This window comes from Perognathus longimembris, chromosome 14 (assembly GCF_023159225.1).
Source record: "Perognathus longimembris pacificus isolate PPM17 chromosome 14, ASM2315922v1, whole genome shotgun sequence".
Taxonomy (NCBI): Eukaryota; Metazoa; Chordata; class Mammalia; order Rodentia; family Heteromyidae; genus Perognathus; species Perognathus longimembris.
Window position 1 is genome coordinate 54,950,243 of NC_063174.1, and position 27,804 is coordinate 54,978,046.

Below are 27,804 nucleotides of genomic sequence, written 5' to 3' on the forward strand. Positions count from 1 at the left end.
TGGGCCCCACCCACAGTTTCCAATAACATACTCCTCTTTTCTGACACCCCATCTGAATTGCTTTTATTGTTGATTTTTACACTGTTCACAAGCTCTTGCGCATTCTTTAACAAGAATAAGATTTTATCTATAGTTCTTTTGGTTGACCTAGTGGGAAAGGATGAATTTGCCAACGAGGTAGAGAGCTTGAGTCTGACTAATGAGAGCCTTAGACTACAAACACATTTGTGGTTTGCTTAACAGGAAGTCTTAAAGATAGGTCCACTCTATCAGGGAACTGTATGTTTTTCTTGGACTTCCCTTCATGTTTGTACAATGGCTGTCACAGTGGAGGTAATTATATCCCCATACTACCACATCCCAAACCAGAATCAATCAGTGTCATTACAGAAAGGTCTGCTGGTAAGCTTCTTTTCCTTTCTTGTTCACAGATTAAAAAAAAAGTCTCAGAATCTCTCAAGCAGATTCTCTCTTATGTTTACTGGCCAGTACTGAGTCCCATAGCCACTCCTTACTGCAAGGTTTTGGGGGGCGATGGTAGGGGGAGAAGCCCATCTATGGCAGATGTCTAGGAAGAAAGGGTTTTGATAGCAGTGAGGCAGCAATAGTGCTACAAGGTGATCATGTCATGTCCTGAAGCCAAGAAAAGAGAAGGATTTTAAAAGGGGACAGTGGTTAACGTATTAAACACTATCAAGTAAAATACAAACTGAAATATTAGTTGAATGACCCAGTGGTCGCTGATGACTAAAGTGAGACTAAGCTCATTGTAAAGAGCTGAATGTATCAAGTAGGTATGTATCTAATTAAGATGACACAATCTTCCTTCCACATGTGGAGGTAGAATCAAGGAAGCCTTGATGCTGTGTGATTTAAAAATTCCTGTATAAAGTGGAGTTGATAATCGACTGATAAAATTCCCTTTATAGCCCTATCAATCTGTTACTGCTACTTGTTCAGTGTTAGGGAAGAGGAGAAACTAAGCCTCAGTTTTCTAATTGCAGCATGGCTTTGATATAATGCAAAGCAGGCTCTTAGCGTAATAATTGGCACAGGATGGATACCCCATAAATATGAGCTTTTATTATGATCCCACTTGGCTATACTTTTTCCCTCTATATAGTTTTTTTTTTTTTTTTGTTCCCTGACTGGGAATCCCTATATAGTTCTTTTTTTTTTTTTTTTTTTGGCCAGTCCTGGGCCTTGGACTCAGGGCCTGAGCACTCTCCCTGGCTTCTACCCGCTCAAGGCTAGCACTCTGCCACTTGAGCCACAGCGCCACTTCTGGCCGTTTTCTGTATATGTGGTGCTGGGGAATCGAACCTAGGGCCTCGTGTATCCGAGGCAGGCACTCTTGCCACTAGGCTATATCCCCAGCCCTCCCTATATAGTTCTTCTTTTTTTTTTTTTTGGCCAGTCCTGGGCCTTGGACTCAGGGCCTGAGCACTGTCCCTGGCTTCCTTTTGCTCAAGGCTAGCACTCTGCCACTTGAGCCACAGCGCCCCTTCTGGCCGTTTTCTGTATATGTGGTGCTGGGGAATCGAACCCAGGGCCTCATGTATATGAGGCAGGCACTCTTGCCACTAGGCCATATCCCCAGCCCCCCCTATATAGTTCTTGATTGTGTTAATACGGTTTAAATTATGGAAATATGATTACTGGAAACTTTTCTTAATATATTCTTTATCAATTCCATACTTCTCTAGGACCTTGAAATAAAGCTTGATACAACCCAATGCTTATATCATTTTTTAAAAGTATGAATGTATAGAGATAAATAATTTCTAAGTTAATAATTTGAATGAAAAGTCAAACTAAAGTAGGTAACTATATCTCAAAGGATGATTAGTATTTGTATTTCATGTACAAATTACGTTTTCTTCCTTACAGTGTATCATTGTCAATTATTGGAATGCCTCATGAAATATAAACAAGAAGTCTGGAAAGTAAGTTTTGAGTCATATTAAACCCCAAATTATTAACTAATGCTTTGCAGGTAGAGGTTCTTATCACTGAGCCATGCCTCCAGCCCTGTACTCTTTTTGTTGTTATTATTATTATTAGTGTTGCTCCTAGGGCTTGAACTCAGGGCCTGAGTGTTGTTATTTTTTTTTTTTAATTTTATTCTACTCTCAAGGTGATATACAGAGAGGTTATAGTTACATATGTTACATTTCTTGTCGAACTTATTACCCCCTCATTTTTCTCCCACTTTCCTTCCTCCCTAACCCTGCCCTCACCAACGTCTTAAGGCTACAGGATGCTACCACTTGAAGTGCATCTCTCTCTGGCTTTTTTTGCTGATTAATTGGAGATAAAAGTCTCACAGACTTTCCTGATTGGGCTGGCTTTGAACTGAGATCCTCAGATCTCAGCCTCCTAAGTAGCTATGATGACAGATGTGAGCCACTGGTGCTCTTTTTGCTATTTATAACAAAGTCTTTTAGTTATTTTTGAGATAAAGTCTCATGCATTGGGGGGGGCGATATGCCTATTTTGGGCTTCCTATTGTATCTAGAATAAAAGGTGTGTCAAACTTTTGTCCTCTCAATATTAGCTTCCCAAGTAGCGTGAGTTGTCAGGACCTAGCAAGGACAGATACTTTTTAAAAAATATATACATTATTTAACATGGTGGTATATGCTCTAATATTAATCTTTTCCTTTTTCTTTTGTGGTACTAGAGAGTGGATGCAGGGCTTCACATTTGCTAGGCAAGCAAGTCTCTACCTCCTGAGCTGTGTCTCCAGCCCTAATATGAATCTGATTAAAGAAGAATTTGATAAAAGATAGTGTACTTTTGAACTTTCCCCCTGGGGGATTCTTTGCAACTGGACCAATAAACGAACACATAAACAACTAACAAAAATAATATTTTAATGTGATCTAGTCTGTGAGGCATACCTGCATGATGAGATTCTGGGGAAATTACCCAACTCAGTGTCTCCATTAGAATTTTCACTGCTTTGGTAGTATTGAAAGAATTATCTTTATTTGTATTTGATGATGCTTAAATTCAAGTGTGCTTTCTATTTCCTTCAGGATCTTTTGTATGTGATTGCCTATGGGCCTTCGCAAGTGAAACCTCCAGCTGTGCAAATGCTTTTCCACTACTGGCCCAATTTAAAACCTCCTGGTGCAATAAGCGAGTACAGGGGATTACAGTACACAGGTAGGAAGACAAGAGCACTGTGGTACCTTTTATTTATTTCTCATGCCTCACCTATTTTTTTTTTTTAAAGATCTTGCTAGGCTTTATTTACTGTGCTTTTAGGTATTGTCATGTATCTTTCTGAAACTACATAGTTTAAAAATTAATTAATTAATTGGGTAGAGAAATTCTAGCTATACTTGGGAGGCTAAGAGTCTTACTTGAACTCAAGAATTTGGGCCAACTGGGGTAGCAATGCGAGACCTTCCCGCCCCCCCCCCAACCCCTTTCTTAAAGAAACTGATTAACTGAAACTAATTTCATAAGGATTTTGGGTGCCATAGGTTATTGCCTAAATAAGTCACAGTCTCATTTGCCATGCAACAGGGTTCGGACTTAACTATTATTAATCACTGAAGCGTGAGTGATAAGTGATGAGTGATAATGCTGTAGATTTGCTGTTTGATTAGCGCTAACCCCATGTGGCCAATTCTGTTCTGGTAAAAAAAAAAAAAAAAAGCTTGTCAGTATCGTTAATATTAACCTTGCTAGCCTGTTTGGAAGAGTCAACAATTGGTGAGACTTGGTATAGCTAATCATGAGAAGTAAACATGGACTTTCAATATAGACAGAGCTGGTGAGGTGGTACCCTCTTAGGATTCTCAGCACTCATGAGGCGGAGATAAAAGCATCACAAGTTCAAGGCCAGTTAAGGAAAAATAAACCCTGGCTGGTGAAGTTTCTAAATCTCTAGCTCTTTAATGTGTAGGAACTACAAGTATGGGTCACTGTTTCTAGTTGTGTATTGTTTTTAAACAGAGTATTTACAGAAATTTACAGCTAACATGAAGGTGAAATAATGAGGAACTGATGATCTACAATGACCATAGTGTGTATCCAAAGCTACTCTAGCCAGGTGCCGGGGTCTCATGCCTATAATCCTAGCTACTCAAGAGGCTGAGATCTGAGGATCATGGTTTGAAGCCAGCCTGGGTAGAAAAGTCCTTATGAGACTCTTATCTCCAATGAACCTCTCAAAAAGTGATAGTGGAGCTGTGGCTCAAAGTGGTAGAGAGCTAGTCTTTAGCACAAAGAGGCTCGAGGACAGTGCGCAGGTCTTGAGTTCAAGCCCCACAGCTGACAAAACCAAATGCTACTCTAATTATTCTGGCCATCAAATGTGAACCTTAAATTCACATTTTTGTACTATTCGCATTTATATATTTGTAATTAAAATGGATTTGCTCTTGTTCAAAGCAAGATGCTTCTTGACAATTAAAACAGCCATTGTGTCATCATGCTAAGCAGGTTCCGTAGGGGAGGGAGAAATAATTACAAATCCCATCTAGTAACTAATGATTGACTTAATTTTTTTCTAGCAAAGAACATGTAGTTGTTATTTGAACTCTGCAACAAAAGACATGGATTAATTTACACATTTGCATGAAAGAGATTTTAAAATAATAGCTAGAGAATAGATAAAGAGGCACTACAATGTAAAACCTAAGTTAGGCTACCAAGTATCTAACTACACTTTGGTGGAATTGGATTTTTGATTTGTATCAAAGATTTACCAGTCTTTTTCTAAATCCTCATTATTGATTTACTATTTTCTTATAGTCTTGATTTTAGCTTCACGTAATTAAACATGTTTTAGAACATCTCCCACCATGGGCTTGCTCTCAATGATTACTTCTTCCTTTTTCCAATCTTCTTCTTCTAGCATCAAAGATGAATTACTTCTGGTTTTGAATTTTATAGAAATGGAAATGTCCACTATTTATCTCTGTGTGGATGTATGTGTGTGTGGGCTGTGGTGTTCAAGTTAACTATTCTTTGTACATTGTTACTGCTATTTATAGTCCTGTTGTTCATTTTCATTGCTATTGACCTACCCCTCTGTTGTAAATGGATAGTTAGCTGTTCCAATGTTTTTTGGTTATTACAAATAATGCTGCTACTAACATCATGCATGCCTAGAATGGAATTGGTGGACCAGTGGATATATCCAACTTTAGTGAATAATGGCAAGAAGCTTTCCCATGTGGATAACTTGTACTCCTCTTAGCAGTATAAGAGACTTATATTTCACATTTGGCCAATACTTGGTTTTCTTAATTAAAAAAAATTATCCATTCTGAAGGACATGTCGTTATGTCTTATGTTATAATTTGCCTTTCCCTGATTATTATGAAGCTAGATACTTTTTCATATTTTTAGTTGTTTTGATATGTTCTTGATATCTTTGTCAGTAATATGTGTTGCTAATAGTTTTTCTTGTCTTTTACTGTTCTTAGTAAAGTGCCTGTCTAGCAAGTGCAAGGCCCAGAGTTTAAACTTCGGTACCACCAAAACCCCATAAAAATAATCAGAACTCTTGTAATATTTCTTGTTCAGTAAATGTTCTTATTTTTTAAACAATATTTTATTGTCTCTAAGTAGTTGTACAGAGAAATTTTTCTACAAATCAGTTTATGAATACAAGGCAAGATGCTTATGCCACCTCTTTCCTCAATTTCCCCCTGCCAGTGCAACCCCGCTCCTTAAGTTTCTTAGTTTTGTAGGGTACGCATTGAATATTATGACTACATTCTCCCTACTTTCCTCTCTTCAATCATCTACCCTTCTCTCTGTAGTCTTCCCCTCCCCCTTTCAAGTACCAGTTTCCTGGTATTCATTTTGTTGGAATATGAGTTTGTTTTTCTAGCAAATTATAGCATTTGAATTCTCCCCTGCAAATACCATATTTCAGTTAATACATTTGTGTACACTTGCATAAACCCCATACGTCCTTGTACATTTATAAGCTTCCACATATGAGAGAAATCACACCTGCTTTGTCTGTTTGGGCCTGACTTACCTCACTTATGTAGTATTCTTCTGATGGATGAGTAAAATTTCATTGTATAATATATATGCCACATTTTCTCGATGTATTTGTCCATGGAGGGGCATCTGGGCCATTTCCATACCTTGGTTCTGGCGAATTGTGCTGATCCTAATGCTTGAGAACTCAGGCACTGCGATCTTCAGAAATAAGCCTCCTAGGTAGATAGGATTACAGATATGAGTCATTGGTGCCTGACTGTTCTTATTTAATGTAATAAGATTAGACATATTTTTCTTTCCCTTTCAAAATGTATTTTTATTTTCTTTAAGTAGTTGTACAAAGGAGTTGCCATTCAACAGAGCAGTTTATGAATAGAGAGCCTCTTGATCACTGTCACCCCTTTTAACATTGTCACCTACCTCCCCACCCAACTTCTTCCCTCAATTTTCTTGATTTTTAGGTTATGTATTGATTTTTTTTCCATTTAACAAAGCAATTTATATATACAATGCATCTTGAACTATGTCATCCCTTCAATATCTTCACCTTCCTTTGACCCAACCTGCCCCTTATTTTTCTCAGTTCTGTGGCGCACGCACTGCATTCTTGCCTGCATTCTACTCATTTCCCCCATTCATTCTTCTACTCCTCGCCTCTTGTTCTCCCCTTGCAAGTACCCATTTCCTGGTACTTAGTTTGTTGGGCTTTGACTTAGTCTTTCTAAAGAATTGTACTATTTCCACTCTACATAGAGACTATTATACTTCAGTTAATTTATAACCATACGGCTAACACCCAGAGTGTTTACGCCTAGATTTCTAGTTTCCACAAATGAGGGAAACCCTGCAGCCTGTATTTCTCTGGGTCTGGCTTACTTCATTTAGTATAATTTCTCTAATCCCAGTTAGAATGGCCATTATCAAGAAAATTAACAATAACAAATGCTGGCCTGGATGTGGTCAAAAGGGAGCCCTATTACATTGTTGGTCAGAATGTAAGCTTGTTCAACCACTCTGGAAAGCAGTATGGAGGTCTCCCCAAAACTAAACATAGAACTATCCCATGACACAGCAATTCCACTCCAGGGCATTTATCCAATAGGTCACAAACAAGAAAAAACTAAAGCCACCACCACAACCATGTTTATTGCAGCATTATTTACCATAGCCAAGATGTATAATCAGCCCGTATGCTTCTCAGTAGATGAATAGATCAAGAAAATGTTGTGTATATACAAGGAATTCTACTTATCTATCAGAAGGAATGACATTGTACCATTCATAAGGAAATGGAAAGACTTGGAAAAAATTACATTAAGTGAAGTAATACAGACCCAATGAAACACAGGTTGCATGGTTTCTACTATCTTTTTTATTTATGTTTAGTCCTTTTGTATCCCAAGAAAATGTTTCTTTACCCAAAAACTATGATGATAGTCTTTACTATCTTTTGTTATCTTTACTTTTTACCTTTTATGTATATCTGGAACTAATTTTTCTGTTGGAGCCCAAGAAAGTGTTAAAAATGTAAATGTCAGCTGGACACCAGCGACTCACATGTACAATCCTAGTTACTCAGGAGGCTGAGGTTAGTAAATGTAATTTTAAAAGGTTATATCACCGACAGTAACATAAAAAATAAATACATAAGAATAAATGACCTGAGATATCAGCGAGGCATCTAAACAGAAAAGAGCATTGAGTCAAACTATAGACAAACATATGATGTGAGGCAGTGGCCAGTAGTTTTGTCTATATTTTTCTCAGTTGAATCTTTATTGAAAATATTGTTCTTTCTTATTGGTCTGTAGTACCATTGTTTTCATAAATCGACTATTTAAAGATGGTACGGTCTCTGGATTTTTAGTTTAGCTTAGTGTTATGTTTTTCCTCATACCAGTACTACATGGTGTGAACCACTGTGTGGTAATAATGCAATCTGATACCCCTGGTGTACCTTACGCTATTGTTGCTCTCTTCCTCCTCCTCACTCGCATTATTTCTTCTCCTTCTTGTGCTTTCTCCTTTTCTTTCTTCTTTAAAGAATATTACTCTTAGCTCTTTGCTAAGTTGAAGCTTCTGTCAAGTTGAACCTAATACAAACACTCAAACTGCTAATTTTTTTAAATTGGAATTGCCTTTAATTGATAGTGGGACAATCTTAATTAGCTTGGGGACCTGATTTCTTTATTATGTTGAATATTTCAATGGGATATCTCTTTATGCTTTAAAAAAACTTTTTGAGTTACAATCTTTTTAAAACTTAGTGCTGTTTTACAATTTTCTGTGTAGGTGGCTTACATCTCTCAGGTCATTCATTTTAAGTATATTTTGATGTTATTGTTAGTGATATATCTTCTTAAAATTGCATGTTCTAGTTTTCTGTTGCTGCTGTATGCATGCGATTCATGTTATTATATTGATTTGAATACAGACATCACTGTCACTTTTTAGTTCTAATAATTAACTGTAGCTTTGTTACAAATGCTTACTGTGTGCAACTCTACCATTGTTGAACAGTGTAATGCTTCCTTTTTGGTCCATAAACCTTAAATTTCTTGTTGCCCTCTTGCACTGACTAAATCTCCTATATTGTGCTAGCTTCTAAGTTTCTTCATGGTTTCTTCTTTGACCAATTGACAGTTTATGAGAATGATTTACATCTTTTTTGTTGTTATTGTTGGTTGTGGGACTTAAACTTAGAGCCTGGACAATGTCCCTGAGCTTTTTGCTCAACGCCAGCCCTCTACCACTTGAGCCACAAGTGACACTTCTGGCTTTTTCGGAGTAGTTTATTAGAGATATGACTTACAGATTTTTCTGCCTGCGCTGGCTTTGAACTGTGATCCTCAGATCTCAGCCCCCTGAGTAGCTAGGATTACAGGCATGAACCACCAGCACCTACCTGGCTGATGATTTATATGGTGAGATGGCATTATGTATTATTTTATGCTGTTGCATTTGTAACATTTCTGTTAGTGCTGGAAATACAGTTAGTTTTGTAAATGTTTCTGTATAGTTAAAAACAGTGGTTTGACAGTTGTTGGAGTAGTGTTATATGTACATGAAATAAATCACATTTTCAATTGTGATGTTGCATTGTTACTGCATTTTGTTTATTTTTTTGTATCAGTTGGTAAGTGTGGAATGTTAACATCTCTATGATCGTGTGATTTGTCTAATTTCTCCCTGAAGTTTTGTTACATTTGCTGTTTATAATTTGAGACTGCTTTGATAGGAGTGTATAAATTTAGAATGCAGTCTCTTCCAGGTGAATCAAAACGTTTTACCATTTTGAAATTCATGTTTTAATCTGGCATGGTATTTTGGTGTTAAAATCTACTTTGTATTGAAGTAATACAACTATACCAGCTCTCACAAGTGTTTGCATGCTATAAGACTTTTCCTTTATATTTGTTTATTTATTGTTTTTGTTTTCATTTTTTTTCCAGTTCTGGGGCTTGAACTCAGGGCCTGGGCACTGCCCCTCAGTTTCTTTTGCTGAAGGCTAGCACTCTATCACTTGAGCCACAGCACCACTTCTGGCTTTTTCTGTTTATGTTGTACTGAGGAACCGACCCAGGGCTTCCTGCATGCTAGGCAAGCACTCTACCACTAGGCCACATTCCCAATCCTCAACTTTTTGTATTCATATATTTTATGTAATTCCTTTAAAAGCTCAGTTTAAAGATCTTTGTATCCAGGTGTGGTGGTACATGTCTCTAATACCAGCTACTCAGCGGAGGTCAGAGCATGGAGTTTTGACAGTGTGGGCCACTTAGTGAGACCCTGTTTGAAAATAAAACTAGAAAAGGTATGATGTTATTGCAGTGGTGGAGCACTTGCCTGGTATGCTCAAGACCTTGCGTTTGGTCCAGTAATAATAATAATAAAACCTTTGTCCTTAATTGGAACATTTAGCCATTGTATATGTAATATAATTACTGACATAATTTGGCTTTAAATCCACAATTTTTCTATTGCTTTCTGTTTATCCTAACTTCCCTGTGTTTCTTTTCTCTCTCCTTTCTCCCATTTTTACAGTGATTAAGTGTATCTAAGTATTTCATCACCTTATCTTGGTCTTACTCTTTTGGTCTTTACCCTAGAGATTATGCCATGCATCCTTAGCTTATCAGTTTCTAAAATAACACAGGTGCATTTACCTTTTCCTGTTACATGATAATAGATTTCAGTGCCTTTTACTCCTCCCTAACTTCCCTGTATGTATATATGTATATATATGTACATATGATACATATGTGAAGATCACATATGTATGCAATTTACAAATATCATATGTAAATATGTGTTCATAAAAATAAATATCTTATTCAGTCCATATTTGCTGATTTTTCTCTTTTTCTTGCTCATTTTCTTTGTATGTCAAAGCTCCTATTGGGATACATTTTTAGAAATAATACATTTAAATTTCCTTTAGTGATATTCTACTGGGGATAAATTTTCTCTCTTAGTGTCTTTCTGAAACTGTCAGCACTTTTATATCTTTTTGAAACATGGTTTCTCTATCTCACTCAGACTGGAACTATGTAGATTAGCTTCACATTCATGATCCTCCCGCCTCAGACTTCCCAACAGCTTGGGGGTGCAGTCTTGTGTCACTGAACTCAGCACTGACCTTTGTTTCTGAAAGGTGTTTTCTTGGTGTATACAATTCCAGGCTGGCAGTCATTTTGTTCCCATACTTTGAAGATATTTCATGAACTTTTCAACTTCATTGTTTCTATAACTTGCTTGTTTGAAGGAATTATTTTCTTCTATTTATTTAAAAGTTTTATTTTAAAAGTTTATCTTTATTTTAAAAGTTTTTATTATTAACTTGAGCAGCTTTGCTATAACATGTGTAGTTATGATATTATACTTGCCTTTGGGGAGGAGGTTTCATGTAACTTTTCTATGAGACTTGGTGTCAGCTTTAGAAAATTGTCATTGTGTCTTATTACTAAAAATTGTACTATTGAGGAATATTTTGTACATAGCAAGATAACCAAGTGTTAGGTGTACTGCTGAGTCAGTTAAGACTGGAGAATAATATTTTTGTAATCTTCCCTCAGATAAAGATAATACAAAATAAATGTATACATTTTTCCAAGTCTGACGAGTTAATATAATTTTACTAAAATTAATTCATGTTGTTGAGGTTCCTATAGTTCTTTTTTCTTTTTCTTTTTCTGGTAGTGCTGGGGTTTGTGCTTGGGTCTTTGCATTCTGCTTTGCAGGTTCCGTACACCTCCAGCATGCATCTGCCCCTTTTGCTGTGGTTTTTTTCTTTCTTTCTCTCTCTCTCTCTCTCTTTTTTTTTGGCTTGGTTATTTTTGAGATAAAATCTCACTTTTCACTCAAGTAACCCTGCACATGGTCCTCCTATTTATCTTTCTCACTGTAGCTGAGATGACAAGTATATATCTCCGTGTCCATTTTTTTCTGTTGAGTTCTCTACTTTTTTTTTTTTTTTAATTTGGCCTGGGCTGGCCTGCCACCTGAATCCCAATCTCAGTCTCCCACATAGTTCTTTTTTATTGCTAAGTATTTAATTGCATAAATACATCATACTCTGCTTCTCAGTGCTCCTGTGGATGAATTTTTGGGATATTTCCTGTTTTTAGTGAACATGCACAAAACTGCCGTGAACATCTTATGTAAGAAGATTTGTGGAAATACGCATCGATTTTTCTTGAGCATATGAATTTCTGGAATTGTAAGAAATTTCTAATGGTATTTTCAGCTGTGTATGCTACTTTATATTCCATGCAGTAATACAGGAGAGCTTCAGTTGCTCTGTACCCGAACACTCATTATCAGTGTGATGTTAGCCATTCTAGTGGGTGTGAATCTTATTGTGGCTTTAATTACATTTCCATAATGAAGGATGTTTAACATATTTTTATGTACTTATTGGTCATTCAGTCTTCTTGTGATCTTCCTTATAAAATATTTTGCTATAATTTGTTTATTTATTTTATTGCTGATATGTAGTCTTTTATGAGTAATTTGTTTCTTAGTTTATTTTGTGTTACCTTTAGTTAGTTGTATAAAGGGCATGTCACTTTGTGGGTGCAATGAATCTTGATCAATGCACCACTTCATCATTCTTCCTTACAAAGTCATTTGTAAGATTTGTAAGATTTATATATGAGAAGTATTTTCTTCCAACCTGAGGTTTGCTGTTTTGCCTGTTTGGATGAGCACAAGTGTAAGCATTTTAAATATTAATTATTTATATATTTGTATTTATTTTAAATGATTTGTTTTATGTTAATTTTTTGTTACTAAGGTATTGTACAGATGTGTTACAATTTCATAGTCAGGTGAGAGTATAATTCTTCTTGGACCATGTCACAGATTCTTTAGCTTTCTCCCAGTTTTTCCCTATCATCCTTGCCCACAAGTGTATGTTGTGCATTTTATTTTTTTGTCAGTTGGGTGGGGGGTGAGGGGGCCTTGAACTCAGGGCCTATGTGCTGTCCCTGAGTTTTTTTTGCTCAAGGCTAGCACCCTACCACTTTAAGCCACAACACCACTTCCAGTTTTCTGGTGGTTAATTGGAGATACGAGTCTTACAGACTTTCCTGCCCAGGCTGCGTTTGAGCTGTGATCCTCAGATCTCAGCCTCCTGAGTAGGATTACAGGCATGAGCCACCAACACTCAGCTAGTTTTACATTTTAATGAGATGAAATTTATTGTTTTTCTTTGGTGGTTAGTTTGTTTTATGTATCATTTAAGAAATTTCTCTCCGTCTCTCTCTTTCTCTCTTTTGATAGTAGTGGATTTGAATTCATGGCCTTCCTTTTGCTAGGCAGAATTCTACCACTTGACCACACCTCAAGTACTCATCAAAGAAATGTTTAATTTCTCCAAAGTTGTAAAGAGCCTCACTTTCCAAAGGCTTTGTAGTATTATCTTGATGGATCTATGATCCACATTAACTTTAATTTTTGTGAGTGGTGGATATAGTTCATTGATTTCATTCTGGATTGTCCTAGCACTTTGGTTAAAAATTTATACGAAAGGCTATTTGAATTATATTGGTTTCTTGTTGCATATCTCTTGTGGGCATATTTATTGATCAGTGTTCCTAACTGTATGTTGATAAAACTGCCTCAAGTATTTTCATTTAATAATCTGGAAATCATTTCAACTTCCTGACTTTGCCTTTTTTTTTTTGGTCTTGGGGCTTGAATTGGAGTGCTGTCCCTGAGCTCTTTTGCTCCAGGCTAGCACACTACCACTTTGAGCCACAACATCACTTTTGGTTTTCTGGTAGTTAATTGGAAGTAAGAGTCTCACAGACTTTCCTGTCCAGGCTGGCTTTGAACCTTCATCCTCAGATCTTAGCCTCCTGAGTAGCTAGGATTTCAGGTGTGAGACTCCAATGCCTGGCCTTGACTTAGCTCTTTTTGGCTATTTTAGGTTTTTAGCCTAAATTTTAGTAACAGCTTTCAATTTCTGCCAAAAACAATACTTCTGGGTTTTGAGTGGGATTATGTTAAATCTGTGGTACTATTTGGAAAGGATAAACATCTTAACAATATTTCACTTTTGAGTCCATGAATGTATCTGTACATTAATTAGGTATTAACATTTCAGCAGTGTTCTGTACTTTTCAGTGTACAATCCTTGAATTTCTTTCATTAAATTAATTTCTGGGTGGTTGGCTTTTTCTCTGATATGCCTGCTAATGACATTATTTTAAGATTTAATTTTCAGTTGTTATTGCTAGCATAAAGAAATCCAGTTAGATTTTATATGTTGATCCTGTATCTCCTGATTTTGCTGAATTGAAAGATTGCTAGTAGTTGTTGATGATTGATTTCGTTTTCTATATAGACAATGATGTCATATGTGCTCCTTTTTTTCTGATCTTTGTTCCAGCTTTTTTTTTTTGCCAGTCCTGGGCCTTGGACTCATGGCCTGAGCACTGTCCCTGGCTTCTTTCCGCTCAAGGCTAGCACTCTGCCACTTGAGCCACAGCGCCGCTTCTGGCCGTTTTCTGTATATGTGGTGCTGGAGAATCAAACCTAGGGCCTCGTGTATCCGAGGCAGGCACTCTTGCCGCTAGGCTATATCCCCAGCCCCCCAGCTTTGTTTTGATTGTTTCATTGCCTAGAATCTTTAGGACAGAAGGTCTGTTGAATAGGAGTGGTAAGAATGGACATTGTGGCTTTTTACCACTGAAATAGACACAGCAGGGTTTTGCAAATATCCCAGACTTTTTTTTTTTTTTACTGAATTGTTGTTTAATTTTATCATAATACTTAAGATAAATTAATAGAAAAATCAGAGAAAAAATTTGGTAAATATTACATTTGTCATTTCATTGTTTCTGCCTTTATTTTATATCTGGAGGTTTTTTTTGTGCTGGTCTTGATGCTTGAGGGCTAGAACTCAGGGCCTGGATGCTGTCTTGAGTTTTTGTGCGCAAGGTGAGTGCTCTACCAATTGAGTCACAGCTCTACTTTCCAGCATTTTGTTGGTTAAGTGGAGATAAGAGTCCAGGCTTCCCAGGCTGGCTTTGAACCGCAGTCCTCAGATCTCAGCCTCCTATGTAGCTAGGATAACAAGAAGCTGTTGGTGCGTGCCTGGAGTTCCTTTTTTTTTTTTTTTTTTTTGTAGCTTCATGGGGTAAAAGCTCAATTGTTGGTTTTTCAACATTAAAACATTTTCTAATCACCCCTCTTTTTAAGATATATTCCTTATAAAAATAAGCCAGGCACTCCTGGCTCACACCTGTAATCTTACATATATAGGAGGCTAAGAATGCAAAGATCAAGGTTTGAAGCCATCAAGACAGAAAAGTCTGTGTGACTCCATCTCCAAAATAACCAGTGAAAATCTGGGCTGGCGACATGGCTCAAGGTAGAGCACCAGCCGAGTAAGCAAACTAAGCGAGCAAGAGACTCTGAGTTTAAATCCTATTATTTAGAAAAGTTTTATTATGATTTGCTTAAGCGTGGAGGTCTTTGTATTTATTCTGCGTAGCCACTGCTGAGGAACCATTTTGAATCTGTGATTTCATTTCCTTTATTCAGTATTGGGAAAAATTTGGATGTTATACTCTCCAGGTATTTACTTTGCCTTTCTCTTTTTCTCTTCTCATTCTGGGACTTTAAAAATATTTAATCTTATACCCAAGGTCTCAGATACTCCATTAAATATTTTCCTGTACTTTATTTTTGGTTATAATAACCTGTTCACTGATCCTTTCTTACGTTGTATCAAGTGTTTTAAAATTTCCATCTACTAGCTGGGTGCTGGTGGCTCATGTCTATAATCCTAGCTACTCAGGAGGCTGTGATCTAAGGAACTTGGTTCAAAGCCAGCCCAGGCAGAAAAGTCTGTGAGACTTTTATCTCCAGTTAACCACTGGAAAACCAGAAGTGGCGCTATGGCTCAGAGCACTAGACTTGAGCAGAAGAGACAGGGCCTAGGCCCTTACTTCAAGCCCTATGACCACCCCCCCCACAAAAAAAAATCCATCTCTGAGACTAATTTCATATATTCTATTTTAGTTCTAGAAATTTGCTTTTAGTCCTTCTTAGGGTTTTCATTTCTCTTTTGAAGTTCTCCTCTTAACAGTCTATTTGTCTGTATTCTTTAACATGTTTAAAGTCCTTCCTTCCTTCCTTCCTTCCTTCCTTCCTTCCTTCCTTCCTTCCTTCCTTCCTTCCTTCCGTCCGTCTGTCCTGGTGTCAGAATTGGGCTTGAACTCAGGGCCTGGCTCTCTTGCTTATTAGCTTTTTCTGCTCAGGGCTGGAATGCTATCAATTGAGCCACACTTCCACTTCCAGCTTTTTGCTGGTTAATTGAAGGTAAGAGTCTCACAGGTTTTCTTGTCCCAGCTATCTTCAAACTGCGATCCTCAAATCTCTGCCTCTAAATAGCTAGGATTCTATGCGTGAGCCTCCAGGCCTTGGCTAGTTGTGTTTATTTTGACTTCTTTCTTTTGAGTATGGATCACATTTTCTGGCTTTTTCACATATCCTATAAAATTTTAACTATCGGGTGGGCATTGAGGGAAGTACATCCTGGAGGCCCTGGACTATTTATTTCTTCTAAAAAACATTGAACTTTGTGTTTATATTTTCTGGAGTGAAGTTACTGGCATGTGAGTTTCTTCTGTTTAGGGTTAGTTTCATATTTTTGTATATTTTAGTTCGGTTTGGGGGAGAATTGACAATATTGAGCCTCTTGATGGGCCACAGTGCATATCTATCCATTTACTTATGTCTCCTTTAATTTCTCTCAGTAGTGTTTGCTAGTTTTCCATGCACAGCTCTTAGATATTTCACTAAAGTGATTCCCAAATACTAAAAGTTTGATATTCTACTTGTTTATTGATACTATTTGGAAATATAATTGATTTTAATGTGAACTTTTCATCTTCCAACCTTGCTAAATTTACTTCCTGGTTTTTATATTTTTTGTAAGGTCTGTATAAATAATCAGATGCTCTGAAAATAAGGATACTTTTCAGTTACTTTTAAATTTATATTTCTGTCTTCCATCTCTCCCTCCCTTCTTTCCTGTGTTTCTTTCTGTCTTCTCTCCTTCTCTGAATCTGTTCTTCCTTTCCCTCCAGCCTTTCCTAATGTATTGCTTCATAATTCAGATTTATGTGTGTTCAGTTTAAGTACTGAGTGTGGACAACCCCAACCTGTGGGGAAGTATTCAGACTTTCACTATTAAATACGATGTTAGCTACAGGTTTTCTATATAGATGCCATAAAAAGTCAGATCAAGGAACTTGTCAGTTCTTAATTTGCTGAGATTTATAATTGTGAATGGATGTCAGTTCGGGGTAAAAATATTTTACTGTTCTACTGTGGTGACCATATAATTTATTATCTTTACTCTCTTAATATGATGTTACATTGATTTACTTTCCACTGTCAAGCCAACTATGCATCCTTGGGGTAAACTCCATGTTTCCATACTGTGTTCTATAGTCAGATTTAATGTACTAAGTGTATGTATTTTCTATTGTAGTATTTCATCAAACCACTTTTTACAGAGTAATGCTGGTCTCATAAAATAAGTTGAAAAGCATTTCCTCTTGTTTTCTGAGTTTATGTAGGATTTACATCTTAAATGGTCAATAGAATTCATTAATTAAACCATCTAGACTTAAAATTTTCTATGTGGGAAAATTTTGTTATGAATTTATGTTCTAGAATAGGAGCCATATTTTATAATTTGTGTCTTTGGAGGAATATGACAATTCCATTCAACCTATCAAATATATTGGAATATCTGTTGTGGTTTCTCCCTTTTATTTCTGGCATTGGTAATTTATGTCTTTTCTTTTTTCACTAGGCTGGCTTTTCAATTTTATAAATTCTCCAAAGGTCCAGCTTTTTGGATATTTTTTTCTATTAGTTTTCTTTTTTTCAGTTTCATTAATTTGTCTTTATCTTTATTATTTTTCTACTATTTCTACCATTTAGCTTGACTTTTTCTTTTTTTCTGACTTCATAAGGAAGAATAAGTGATTTTTGACCTTTTGTATTTTTCCATGTAAGAATTTACAGCTGCTAGTTTCTCTGCAAGCATTGCTTCCATTGCATCCCATGAATTTCTTTGCATGCTATGAGTAAATTTTATAACATTCTTTGGGATTTTTCATTGGATACATAAATTGTTTAGGGGTATTTTAAAAATGCATTCTACCAAGAGCTACATCTCTTGCTCTTAATTTGGGACTGAGGGTTTTTTTTTTTTTTTTTTTTTTTTAGCATCTAATTGTATATGTGGATTGGGTTGATAGTTTTAACTTTATAAAAGAATTTCTCTAAGGCTTATAATATACATCTTTAGCTTCAAAGTGTACTTTCAAATTATGTTATTAATGTATATTTATTCCCATTTGTCACCTTCATCCTTTTTGTTCTTGTTGTCCGACATTTTACACATATAAACACATACACACGTACTCACAATATAGTACTGTTGTTTTAAATAAGCACCTTTTAATAATGTATCAATGTGAGTAATATCTTTTGTGGTTATACCATATATCTGCCATGTCTCATTATAATACCCTTGTTTAAGTCTAAAGTTCTGTCTAGTATTTTTTTTCCTTCAACATTTTGCTTAAATAAATTTTTTTTTTTTTTTTTTTTTTTTTTTGCCAGTCCTAGGCCATGAACTCAGGGCCTGAGCACTATCCCTGGCTTCTTTTTGCTCAAGGCTAGCACTCTGCCACTTGAGCCACAGCGCCACTTCTGGCCATTTTCTGTATATATGGTGCTGGGGAATCGAACCCAGGGCCTCATGTATATGAGGCAGGCACTCTTGCCACTAGGCCATATCCCCAGCCCCTTGCTTAAATAATTTGTAAACTTTTTTTTGTATTGGAACTCAGCTGGCAATATATTCTGTTGTCTAATATTTGTTTTCATATACTTTCTGTGTTGGTATTTATTTATGAGAGATATTTTCATTGAGCATAGAATTCTACTTGGACAGTATTTTTCCTTCCGCTTTAAAGATGTCCTCCCATTGTCTTTTGGCTTGCATTGTTTCTGATGAGAAATCAGCAATAATTCTTTGTTCTCCTGTAACATGTCTTTTCAGTATTTTGTTTTGATTTCCTGGATTTTGCAAGACTTTTTTCTCCTTATAATTGTTTTTTTCATCAACTTGATACTAATGGATTTTGGTGTGATTTTCTTTGCTTTCATTTTGCCTAGGCATCACTAAACTTCTTGGACCTGTGGGTAAATAGCTTTTATCAAAGTAAAAGAATTTTGGCTATTGTTCTTCAAATATTTCCCCATTTTTTGTTCTTTAGTGCTGGTAGTGTGTGTTTAATACAGCCTGAAATTACTTCTCAGCTTATTGAAACTCTATTTTTTCCTATTGTTTAAGTTGTTTCTGTTGTCATTTAGTTTAATTCACTGAACTTTTCTTCTGTGGTACTTCTGAATTATCTAATAAGCTATGAATTTAAATGTCAAATATTGCATCTTTTAATTTTAGAAATGCCATTGGCTCTTTTACTATATTCTTTATCTTAGTGCTCACTGTGTGCTTACTCATATTTTCCTTTGAACGTGTTTATAACAGCTATTTTAAAATATTTTAATGTTTTTCATTATTTTATTTTTGTTCATGTACATAAAGTATTTTGACCATACTCATTCTCCTTTCATTTCCTTCTTTTGCCCTCCTCCTGCAATACACTCCTAAACAGAACTTGTTTTATATTCTTGAAATTCATTTTTAAGGGTTAGATAGAAAACATATTATTTGTGTTTCTGATTCTGGCTTATTTTGCTTAACATAATGATCTGTAGTTCTATACATTTTCCCTTATGGCTTAAAAATGCTTCATTGTGTAGATATACTACATTCATTGGTTGATAGGTGCCTAGGAGGATTCATTCAGTTCAGCTAGTACAAATAGTGCTGCTGTAAACATGAGTGGGCAGATATCTCTATTGTATGTTGACTTAAATTCCTTCACATATATACCTGAGAGTGGTATAACAGGAGCATATGATAGTTCTACTTTTAGATTTTCTGAAGAGACTTCATACTCGTTCTCCTACTGAGTGTACTAATTTACATCTATACCAACAGTGTAAGGGTTTCTTTATAACAGTATTGAGACTTGAACTTTGCACTTAGGGCCTTTCATGCATTGGGCTAGCTTGCTCATGGCTGGTTCTCTACCACTTGAGCCATGCTTCCAGCTTATCTTTTTGCTGGTTACTTGCAGCTGGGGGCTCTCAGACTTTTGGCTTAGGTTGGCTGCAAACCATGATTCTTAGAATTTCAGCTTCCTGAGTAGGTAGGATTGCAGGTGTGAGCCACTAGTGCCTGGCTATTTTCTTTTTTGTTGTTGTTGTTTTTTTTTTTGGCCAGTCTTGGGCCTTGGACTCAGGGCCTGAGCACTGTCCCTGGCTTCTTCTTGCTCAAGGCTAGCACTCTGCCACTTGAGCCACAGCACCACTTCTGGCCATTTTCTGTATATGTGGTGCTAGGGAATCGAACCCAGGGCCTCATGTATACGAGGCAAGCTCTTTCGCCACTGAGCCATATCCCCAGCCCCCCTGGCTATTTTCTTTTTTTTTTTGGCCAGTCCTGGGCCTTGGACTCAGGGCCTGAGCACTGTCCCTGGCTTCTTCCCACTCAAGGCTAGCACTCTGCCACTTGAGCCACAGCGCAGCTTCTGGCCGTTTTTCTGTATATGTGGTGCTGGGGAATCGAACCCAGGGCCTCATGTATACGAGGCAAGCTCTCTCGCCACTAGGCCATATCCCCAGCCCCCTGGCTATTTTCTTGATGGTAGTCATTCTGACCATAGTGAGATGGGATCTCAATGATTTGATTTTCTTTTATGGGTAATGATGTGGAACATTTTTACACATACTTATTGGATATTTATACTTTTTTTTGGAACTCTCTGTGGAATTCACTTACCCTTTTCTTAATTGGATGTTCTTTTGATGTTAAATTTTGAGCTGTTTATATATTCTGAATATTAATCCTTTGTTCGGTAAATAGGTTGCAAATATTTTTTTCCCATTCTATGGGTTGTCTCCATTCTAGTAATTGTTTCCTTTGATGTAGAAAACCTTTTAAAATTTGATTCAATCTTGTTTGCCAATTCTTGTTCTTATTTCTTGAGCAATTGCAGTCTTGTTCAGAAATGCTTTCCCTCAGCTCATATCTTCAAGTGCTTTTTCATAGTAGTTACAGAATTTCAGTTCTTGCATTAGGATTTGTGATCTGTTTAGAATCGACTTTTGTACAGTGGGAATAGGCTCTAGTCTCAGTCTTCTACATGTGACAAGCCAGTTTTCTCAACACCCTTTGCTAAGGAGGTCTCCTCCCTCAAGTTGTTGGCAACTTTATTGAAATCCACATGGCTGTGCTTGTGCAAGTTTATTTCTGGCTCTTCTATTCTTTTCTAGTGGGCTACATTTTTTTGCAAGTACCTTGCTGTTTCTGTTACCATGGCCCTGTGGTATAAATTGAAGTCAGGTATTGAGATACTTGCAGCTTGCTTTGGCTGTTCAAGGTCTGCTATTCAGGCTGAACTGTACAGTGTCTTGGTCGTGGTGTAGTTTCTCATCACTGGGCAAGGAGTATATAGCTCAGCACCCAAGCATTCAGACATGTGTTCAAAGCAGTGAGCTAAATCCCAGAGAAAATTAGCTGGAGTTTCTGGTAATGCCACCTGTACTGGTTGTTGCTATACGTGGGCTGAGGTTAGGACCAAGGATTAGTTTTGCACTTATAGTTTGCTTTTTACTTTTTTGTGTAGTGGGAGTCACTATGGGTTATAAGGAGCGTTGCGGCCTATGGGCTGGGAAGGTTCCCTCTTGTTTCACACTCCTCATTTGTGCTCTCAGGGGCAGCCAGTGTCTAAAAGTAGGGTATAGCTCACAGCATACAGGGTGGGAGAAGAAACAGAGCACTGAATTTTTCAGTGGGAAAAAAATTGAGAGACTCAGAAAGCCTTGCCACCAGACTCAGTGCTTCCAGATCCCACTGTGAGATTTCATGAAAGAGAGAGGAGGCTGGCAGAAACGTGATCCACAGATCCTAGGTGGGTGCTCTCAGTCCTACCTGGCAATAAATACAGGAAGCCAGAGTCAGCTCCTGGAAGGCTGTCTCCGTGCCTGCAGCAGTCTCACTCTGTGTGAGTGAGGAAGCTGGGGAAATGACATGATTTTCCAGGCCTGGGCTCACAGCTCTCAGTCCCATCTAGAAGCAGACACATGTCACTGCTCTGGGAGTCGAGGCACTCTGTCAGCATTGTTTTCTGCTGCCCATGCAGTGCAAGTCGCTCCTCCCAGGGGACCACTCTGTGGGCCCTGCCACCTATCATGGTGCCCTTGACTACCTGAGCTCTTGCTCCTAAACTTCTCATCAGGTCCATGGTAGACCCTTCGCCTTTCCACGACCCCTTCCCATGGCCACTTTCCCCCCACACTGTGCCAGTGTGTTCCGAAACTCCTGGAGCCATGATCGTTGCTTGTTTCAAATCTGCAGAACAGTTAGGCTCGTTTCTCTCAAGGTGGCACCTTCTTATAGCTCTCTGAGAAAAGGAGAGGGACAAAATGTCTTTCTTATTCAACCTTAGGCGGGCACGCAGGGGCAGTCCCTGTTATGCCATGCACCTGCACTGGATTTAAGGATCGTGGAAAGTGTGGACTTATCCCACAGCTAGAAACGTCAGTGTGTCATCAGAGGCATCTGGACTAACCTGTTCTTTGTTTCTTTTGCTTCCTTTCGGCTCTGGGGAACTGGAATTGGAGTTGTGGACTTTTTTTTTTTCCTACTTTCCTCTGTTGTCTTTCTGTTTCCCTATGATTTTCATCTGTCCTGCCCCCTTTTCATGATTTCCCAGGCTCCTTTCTTTAGAACATAGTCTCATCTTTGTTACCCCATCATCTTTGTTATTCATGGAGCCAAACAGAAGATGCTTCGAATCTGCCATCTTCCTTTTTCTTTTTCTTTTTTTTTTTTTTAGTTTTTATTGTAAAGCTGATGTACAGAGAGGTTACAGTTTCATACGTTAGGTATTGGATACATTTCTTGTACTGTTTGTTACCTTGTCCCTCATACCCTCCCTCCCCCTTTCCCTCCTGAGGTGTTCAGTTCACTTACACCAAACAGTTTTGCAAGTATTGCTTTTGTTGTTGTTTCTCTTATTTTACCCTTTGTCTCTCAATTTTTGTATTCCCTTTCAATTTCCTAATTCTAATACCAGTATACACGGTTTCCAATATACTTAGATAAGATTACAGAGATAGTGTAGATACAATCACAAGAAGGTGATACAAGAACATCATCAATAGTAGAAACTACAGATACACATGGGATGTTGAAAGTAGTTACAACTGTGATATAACAGTCATTTCCATAACATGGAGTTCATTTCACTTAGCATCATCTTATGTGTTCATAGGGTATAGCTGTTAGGCTCTTGTGATCCTCTGCTGTGACTTGCCTAAACCTGTGTTAATTATTCCCAATAAGGGAGACCATAGAGTCCATGTTTCTTTGGGTCTGGCTCACTTCACTTAGTATAATTTTTTCCAAGTCCTTCCATTTCCTTACAAATGGGGCAATGTCATTCTTTCTGATAGAGGCATAAAATTCCATTGTGTATATGTACCACATTTTCCTGATCCATTCGTCTACGGAGGGGCATCTGGGTTGGTTCCAGATTCTCGCTATGACAAATTGCGCTGCAATGAACATCCATCTTCCTTTTTCTTTGCAATACTCAAAATTTAATTCAGGGCCTCATGTTTGCGAAACAAGCACTCTACTACTTAAGCTACAAGTTCATTTGTTTAGATTTTAGTTTGTTTTTTAGATAAGATCTTATACTAATATTGCCTAAGCTGGCCTCCCATCGCTATTCTCATACTTCTGTCTATGAAGTAACTGAGATTATAGGGGTGTATCACCACATCAGCTTTGTTTTTGAGGTGAGGTTTCTGTAGCATTTTTCCTTGGGCTAGCCTTGAACCGTGGTCCTTCTGTCTCTTGAATAGCTGGGATTACAGGCATGTACCAGCCCCACCTGTATATTGATTTCGTGTTGACTGCTCAGATCTCAGTGGTAAGAACTTTAGTGCATTCATGAACTCAGTAGAAAAGAATGCTATAATGGATTAGTTATGCCTCTAATGAGTTTTGGATTAACAGGGCTTATGTCCCATGTATTTGCAACTTATGGACAGGTTAAATAGAGTCTTTCCATTCTTCTAGTTGTACAAAATACTCATTTCCCTTCTCTATCGTCAACTTAACTTTATCACATATGGGAATCAAATCTGAAGAATGTCTATTCAACTTTCCTCATCCATTCATTTCTATTTTTCTTTCTTTCAAAATATAGTAAACCTGATATTGTATATATTTTAATACTGAATGGTCTCTGGTCTAATTTTTGTCCTCTTGTTAAGCAAATTGATTTCTTGTCCTATAATTTAGACTATGACATTTTGGAAAAATGTCCCAGTCACATAATGACATAACTTTTTATTTAAATGATGGCATACTGTTAGTTAAATATATTAGGCCATATCACAACCACTGGAAGATAATTACTGGTTATGTTTTTATCTGCTACCTCTCGGATCATTCTCTTCTTTCCTCATTTTCTTTTTTGCCAGTCCTGGGGCTTGGACTCAAGGCCTGAGCACTGTCCCTGGCTTCTTTTTGCTCAAGGCCACTTGCTCTGCCACTTGAGCCACAGCGCCACTTCTGGCGCTGTGTATGTGGTGCTGGGGAATTGAACCCAGGGCTTCATGTATACGAACGAGGCAAACACTCTTGCCACTAGGCCATATTCCCAGCCCCTCTTTCCTCATTTTCTATGTGTACTCATTTGAGGACTTGATTGTAGATATCAACAAACTAGCAGAGTTCAATATATGGGTAACATTTATAAGAGACATAAGTTCCATGTGGCAAGAAACTCATCTTTCTAGTTTCCACTTTTTGATGATGAAATGAAATGGTGGTGAATGCCTTATTATTCCTTGTTATTAGTTTGAAATTTACCCTGATGTCAAAAATACAGTACATTTCCTATGTATTTTATAGTGTAAAAATGAAAAATTCCAGAAAGTAATAGATATTGTTTCTAGTCCCACCTTCTCTACTCACAACAATTTAAATTTATCCTCATATGAAAGGGGTTAATTACCTTTTGAACCTACCTCAAATAGTTATGAGGGAGTCAAGTAAAAACATAGTTGGGAAATCTTTGAGAAATTATTAATGTTATAACATTATAAGGTAAGATGGTGCTGTGTATGTTTTCTCTCCTTAGGAAAATGGGTGAAATTGTGGTGTCTAAAGGCCTGACTTTGAATTTTTTTTTTTTTGGTAAATTACAAATCCTGATCCTGATAGGAAGCCATCTAATTATGTTGGTCCCATTTATGGTAAAGAAATCTAGTGAACTATCTCCTGTGTTTTTACCAGTGTGTGAATAATTTCAATGAAAAATATTCATTGGTTCTACTTTGCTTTACAGCTTGGAATCCCATCCACTGCCAGCACATTGAATGCCACAACGCAATTAACAAACCAGCTGTGAAGGTACTGTTTCACTAGGCCGTGGGTCGTTTATCTCTTCAGTGGTCACATTATTGGGAACAGACTGCTGAATGCCGTGGAGTACAGTGCATGTTCCTCTGTAAGGCAGAGGTCTGGGCAATGTATAAACTCAAATACCTTCCATGTTCAGTCTGACTGTAGTTGGGTAGATTCATCAAGACAGAGAAATGAATGGTGGTATTAAGTTTTGGCTGAATTCATAGGCAAGTATTATGCAGCACAGAGCTAATTGTCAGAAGAATCTTGATGGACTCTTCCGTATCCCTTACTTAGGCTTCTATCTGAGCTAACAAACTCAGGACAATGTGTTTTTCCATTTTTGCTTGAATGTACAACTTCAGAATGCCTAGTAGATGACTATGCAAATTCAAGAATTGAAGGGTGAAAACAGACAAAATTATTCAGCTCAGATCACAGATGTAATAGCAGTTGAAATGACAGAAATGTGTGGATCGTATTCAACAACAGATTATGTTAGAGGTAAGGAGATAGTGTTTTAAAGAAGTCAAGGGATCAGAAAGGTCAAACTGTCGGTTAATGTTAAAACTACAAACAGAACTGAGCACTTTAGTCTCAGCCTTATTTTTTTTTATTTTTATTTTTTTGGCCAGTCCTGGGCCTTGGACTCAGGGCCTGAGCACTGTCCCTGGCTTCTTCCCACTCAAGGCTAGCACTCTGCCACTTGAGCCAGCCCTCAGCCTTATTCTTTTCTGCCCATCAAATTGTTCAGTCCTGTGAAATGCCTGAATCGTGGAAATATGGTGTTAAGAGAAAAAAAATCAAACAAAAATTGCTTATGGTATATTTGTTAGACCTAAAACACTTGGCTGGGTAGAGTACTATGTGGCTTTGTAAGGGCAAATGAGTGTTAGATGAAGTTATTAGAGTTCATGGCTACTCCAGAGAACTTAATGTTATGGGAATTGGCTTTCCTTGTTGATATACTCCAGTTTCTTCAAGAGCTTGTCATTGTACATTTTCCAGAAAGGTAACATTTTTGTAAATGTTTCCTGTGCATTACAACAGGCCTAGCTCTGAATTGTTTTCCCTTTACAAGGTGAGTATTCCCAAACACATACCGTCACCACAGGACACAGACCGAGGCATCCAGAGCCCCATGCTTATACCATTGTATTAAGATGGAGTAACAGTGTTTAAAAACAAATGTCCTCATTACCTTACTTATATAACTGTAACCCCCCCCCCCCCGCTCATCACCTTTTCAATGAAAAAAAAAACACTTTAGAGATTAAAAAACATTATATTCGGTGTAAGGGAAATTTATGAAATTGTATGGTGTGATCTAATTTAAGTTTTAAAATTAAGTTTTATTCATAGTGAAAAGTAAGCAGTGTGTATCATCAGACTTGTGACATTGAGTTGGAGGGTTCATGAGTTACTTGAATTTATTTTTTGTTTCCCATTTTTCTAAACCTCTATCTTGGGCGTAGATTTTATTTACAACCAGAAGGTAGTTATTTTTAATACAACAGCCAGATATGAACCACAGCTCCACTTTTGGCATGTTGTTGGGTTAACTGGAGGTAAGAGTTTCATGTTCTGGCCTTGAACTGTGATCCTCAGATCTCGGCCTCCAGATTAGTTAGGATTACAGGCGTGAGCCATCAGCATCTGGCACTAGTAAACTCCTAATTGTTTTAATAACCCAGGAAGGGTTTGGGTTTTGTTATTTTTTTCCCCCTCACGCAGTATCAATATTAGGACTTGAACTCAGAGCCTCACACTTTTTGTTTTTTTTGCCAGTCCTGGGGCTTGAACTCAGGGCCTGAGCACTGTCCCTGGCTTCTTTTTGCTCAAGGCTAGCATTCTACCACTTGAGCCACAGCACCACTTCTGGCCTTCTCTATATATATGGTGCTGAGGAATTGAACCCAGGGCTTCATGTATGCAAGGCAAGTACTCTACCACTAGGCCATAATCCCTGCCCAGCCTCACACTTTTTTTTTTTTTTTGGCCAGTCCTGGGCCTTGGACTCAGGGCCTGAGCACTGTCCCTGGCTTCTTTTGCTCAAGGCTAGCACTCTGCCACTTGAGCCACAGCGCCGCTTCTGGCCGTTTTCTGTATATGTGGTGCTGGGGAATCGAACCTAGGGCCTCGTGTATCCGAGGCAGGCACTCTTGCCACTAGGCTATATCCCCAGCCCCATCCAGCCTCACACTTTTGAGCCATAATTCCACTTCTGGCTTTTTGTCAGTTAATGGGAAATACAAGTCGTATGTGCTTTTCTCTCCTGGCTGGCTTCTAAGCATGATCTGCAGATCTCAGCCTCCCGAGTAGCTAAGATTACTGGTGTGAGCCACCAGCACCCAGCGAATTTTTCTTTTCTTTTCTTTTTTTTTTTATTTTTTTTTATTTTTTTTTTTTTTGGCCAGTCCTGGGCCTTGGACTCCGGGCCTGAGCACTGTCCCTGGCTTCTTCCCGCTCAAGGCTAGCACTCCGCCACTTGAGCCACAGCGCCGCTTCTGGCCGTTTTCTGTATATGTGGTGCTGGGGAATCGAACCTAGGGCCTCGTGTATCCGAGGCAGGCACTCTTGCCACTAGGCTATATCCCCAGCCCCCGAATTTTTCTTTTTAAGTTAATGAAAAACTTAACTTTATCTGGCTAACATTTTGACGGATGTTTGAAAAACGAGTGACGTAACAACATTCAAGATGAGTTCTACATGAATGTAAGGTAAAACCCTGTGGA

General features: G+C 37.8%; 1 protein-coding gene across 1 annotated transcript in view; it reads left to right on the forward strand.

Annotated features, from left to right (window-relative positions):
- Unc79 (unc-79 homolog, NALCN channel complex subunit) overlaps positions 1 to 27,804 on the forward strand; it is a 220,870-nt gene that overhangs the window by 62,027 nt on the left and 131,039 nt on the right. The window contains 3 exon segments of the mRNA XM_048362115.1: positions 1,891 to 1,946; positions 3,042 to 3,171; positions 25,011 to 25,075. Of these exon segments, the coding sequence (XP_048218072.1) occupies positions 1,891 to 1,946; positions 3,042 to 3,171; positions 25,011 to 25,075 (251 nt within the window).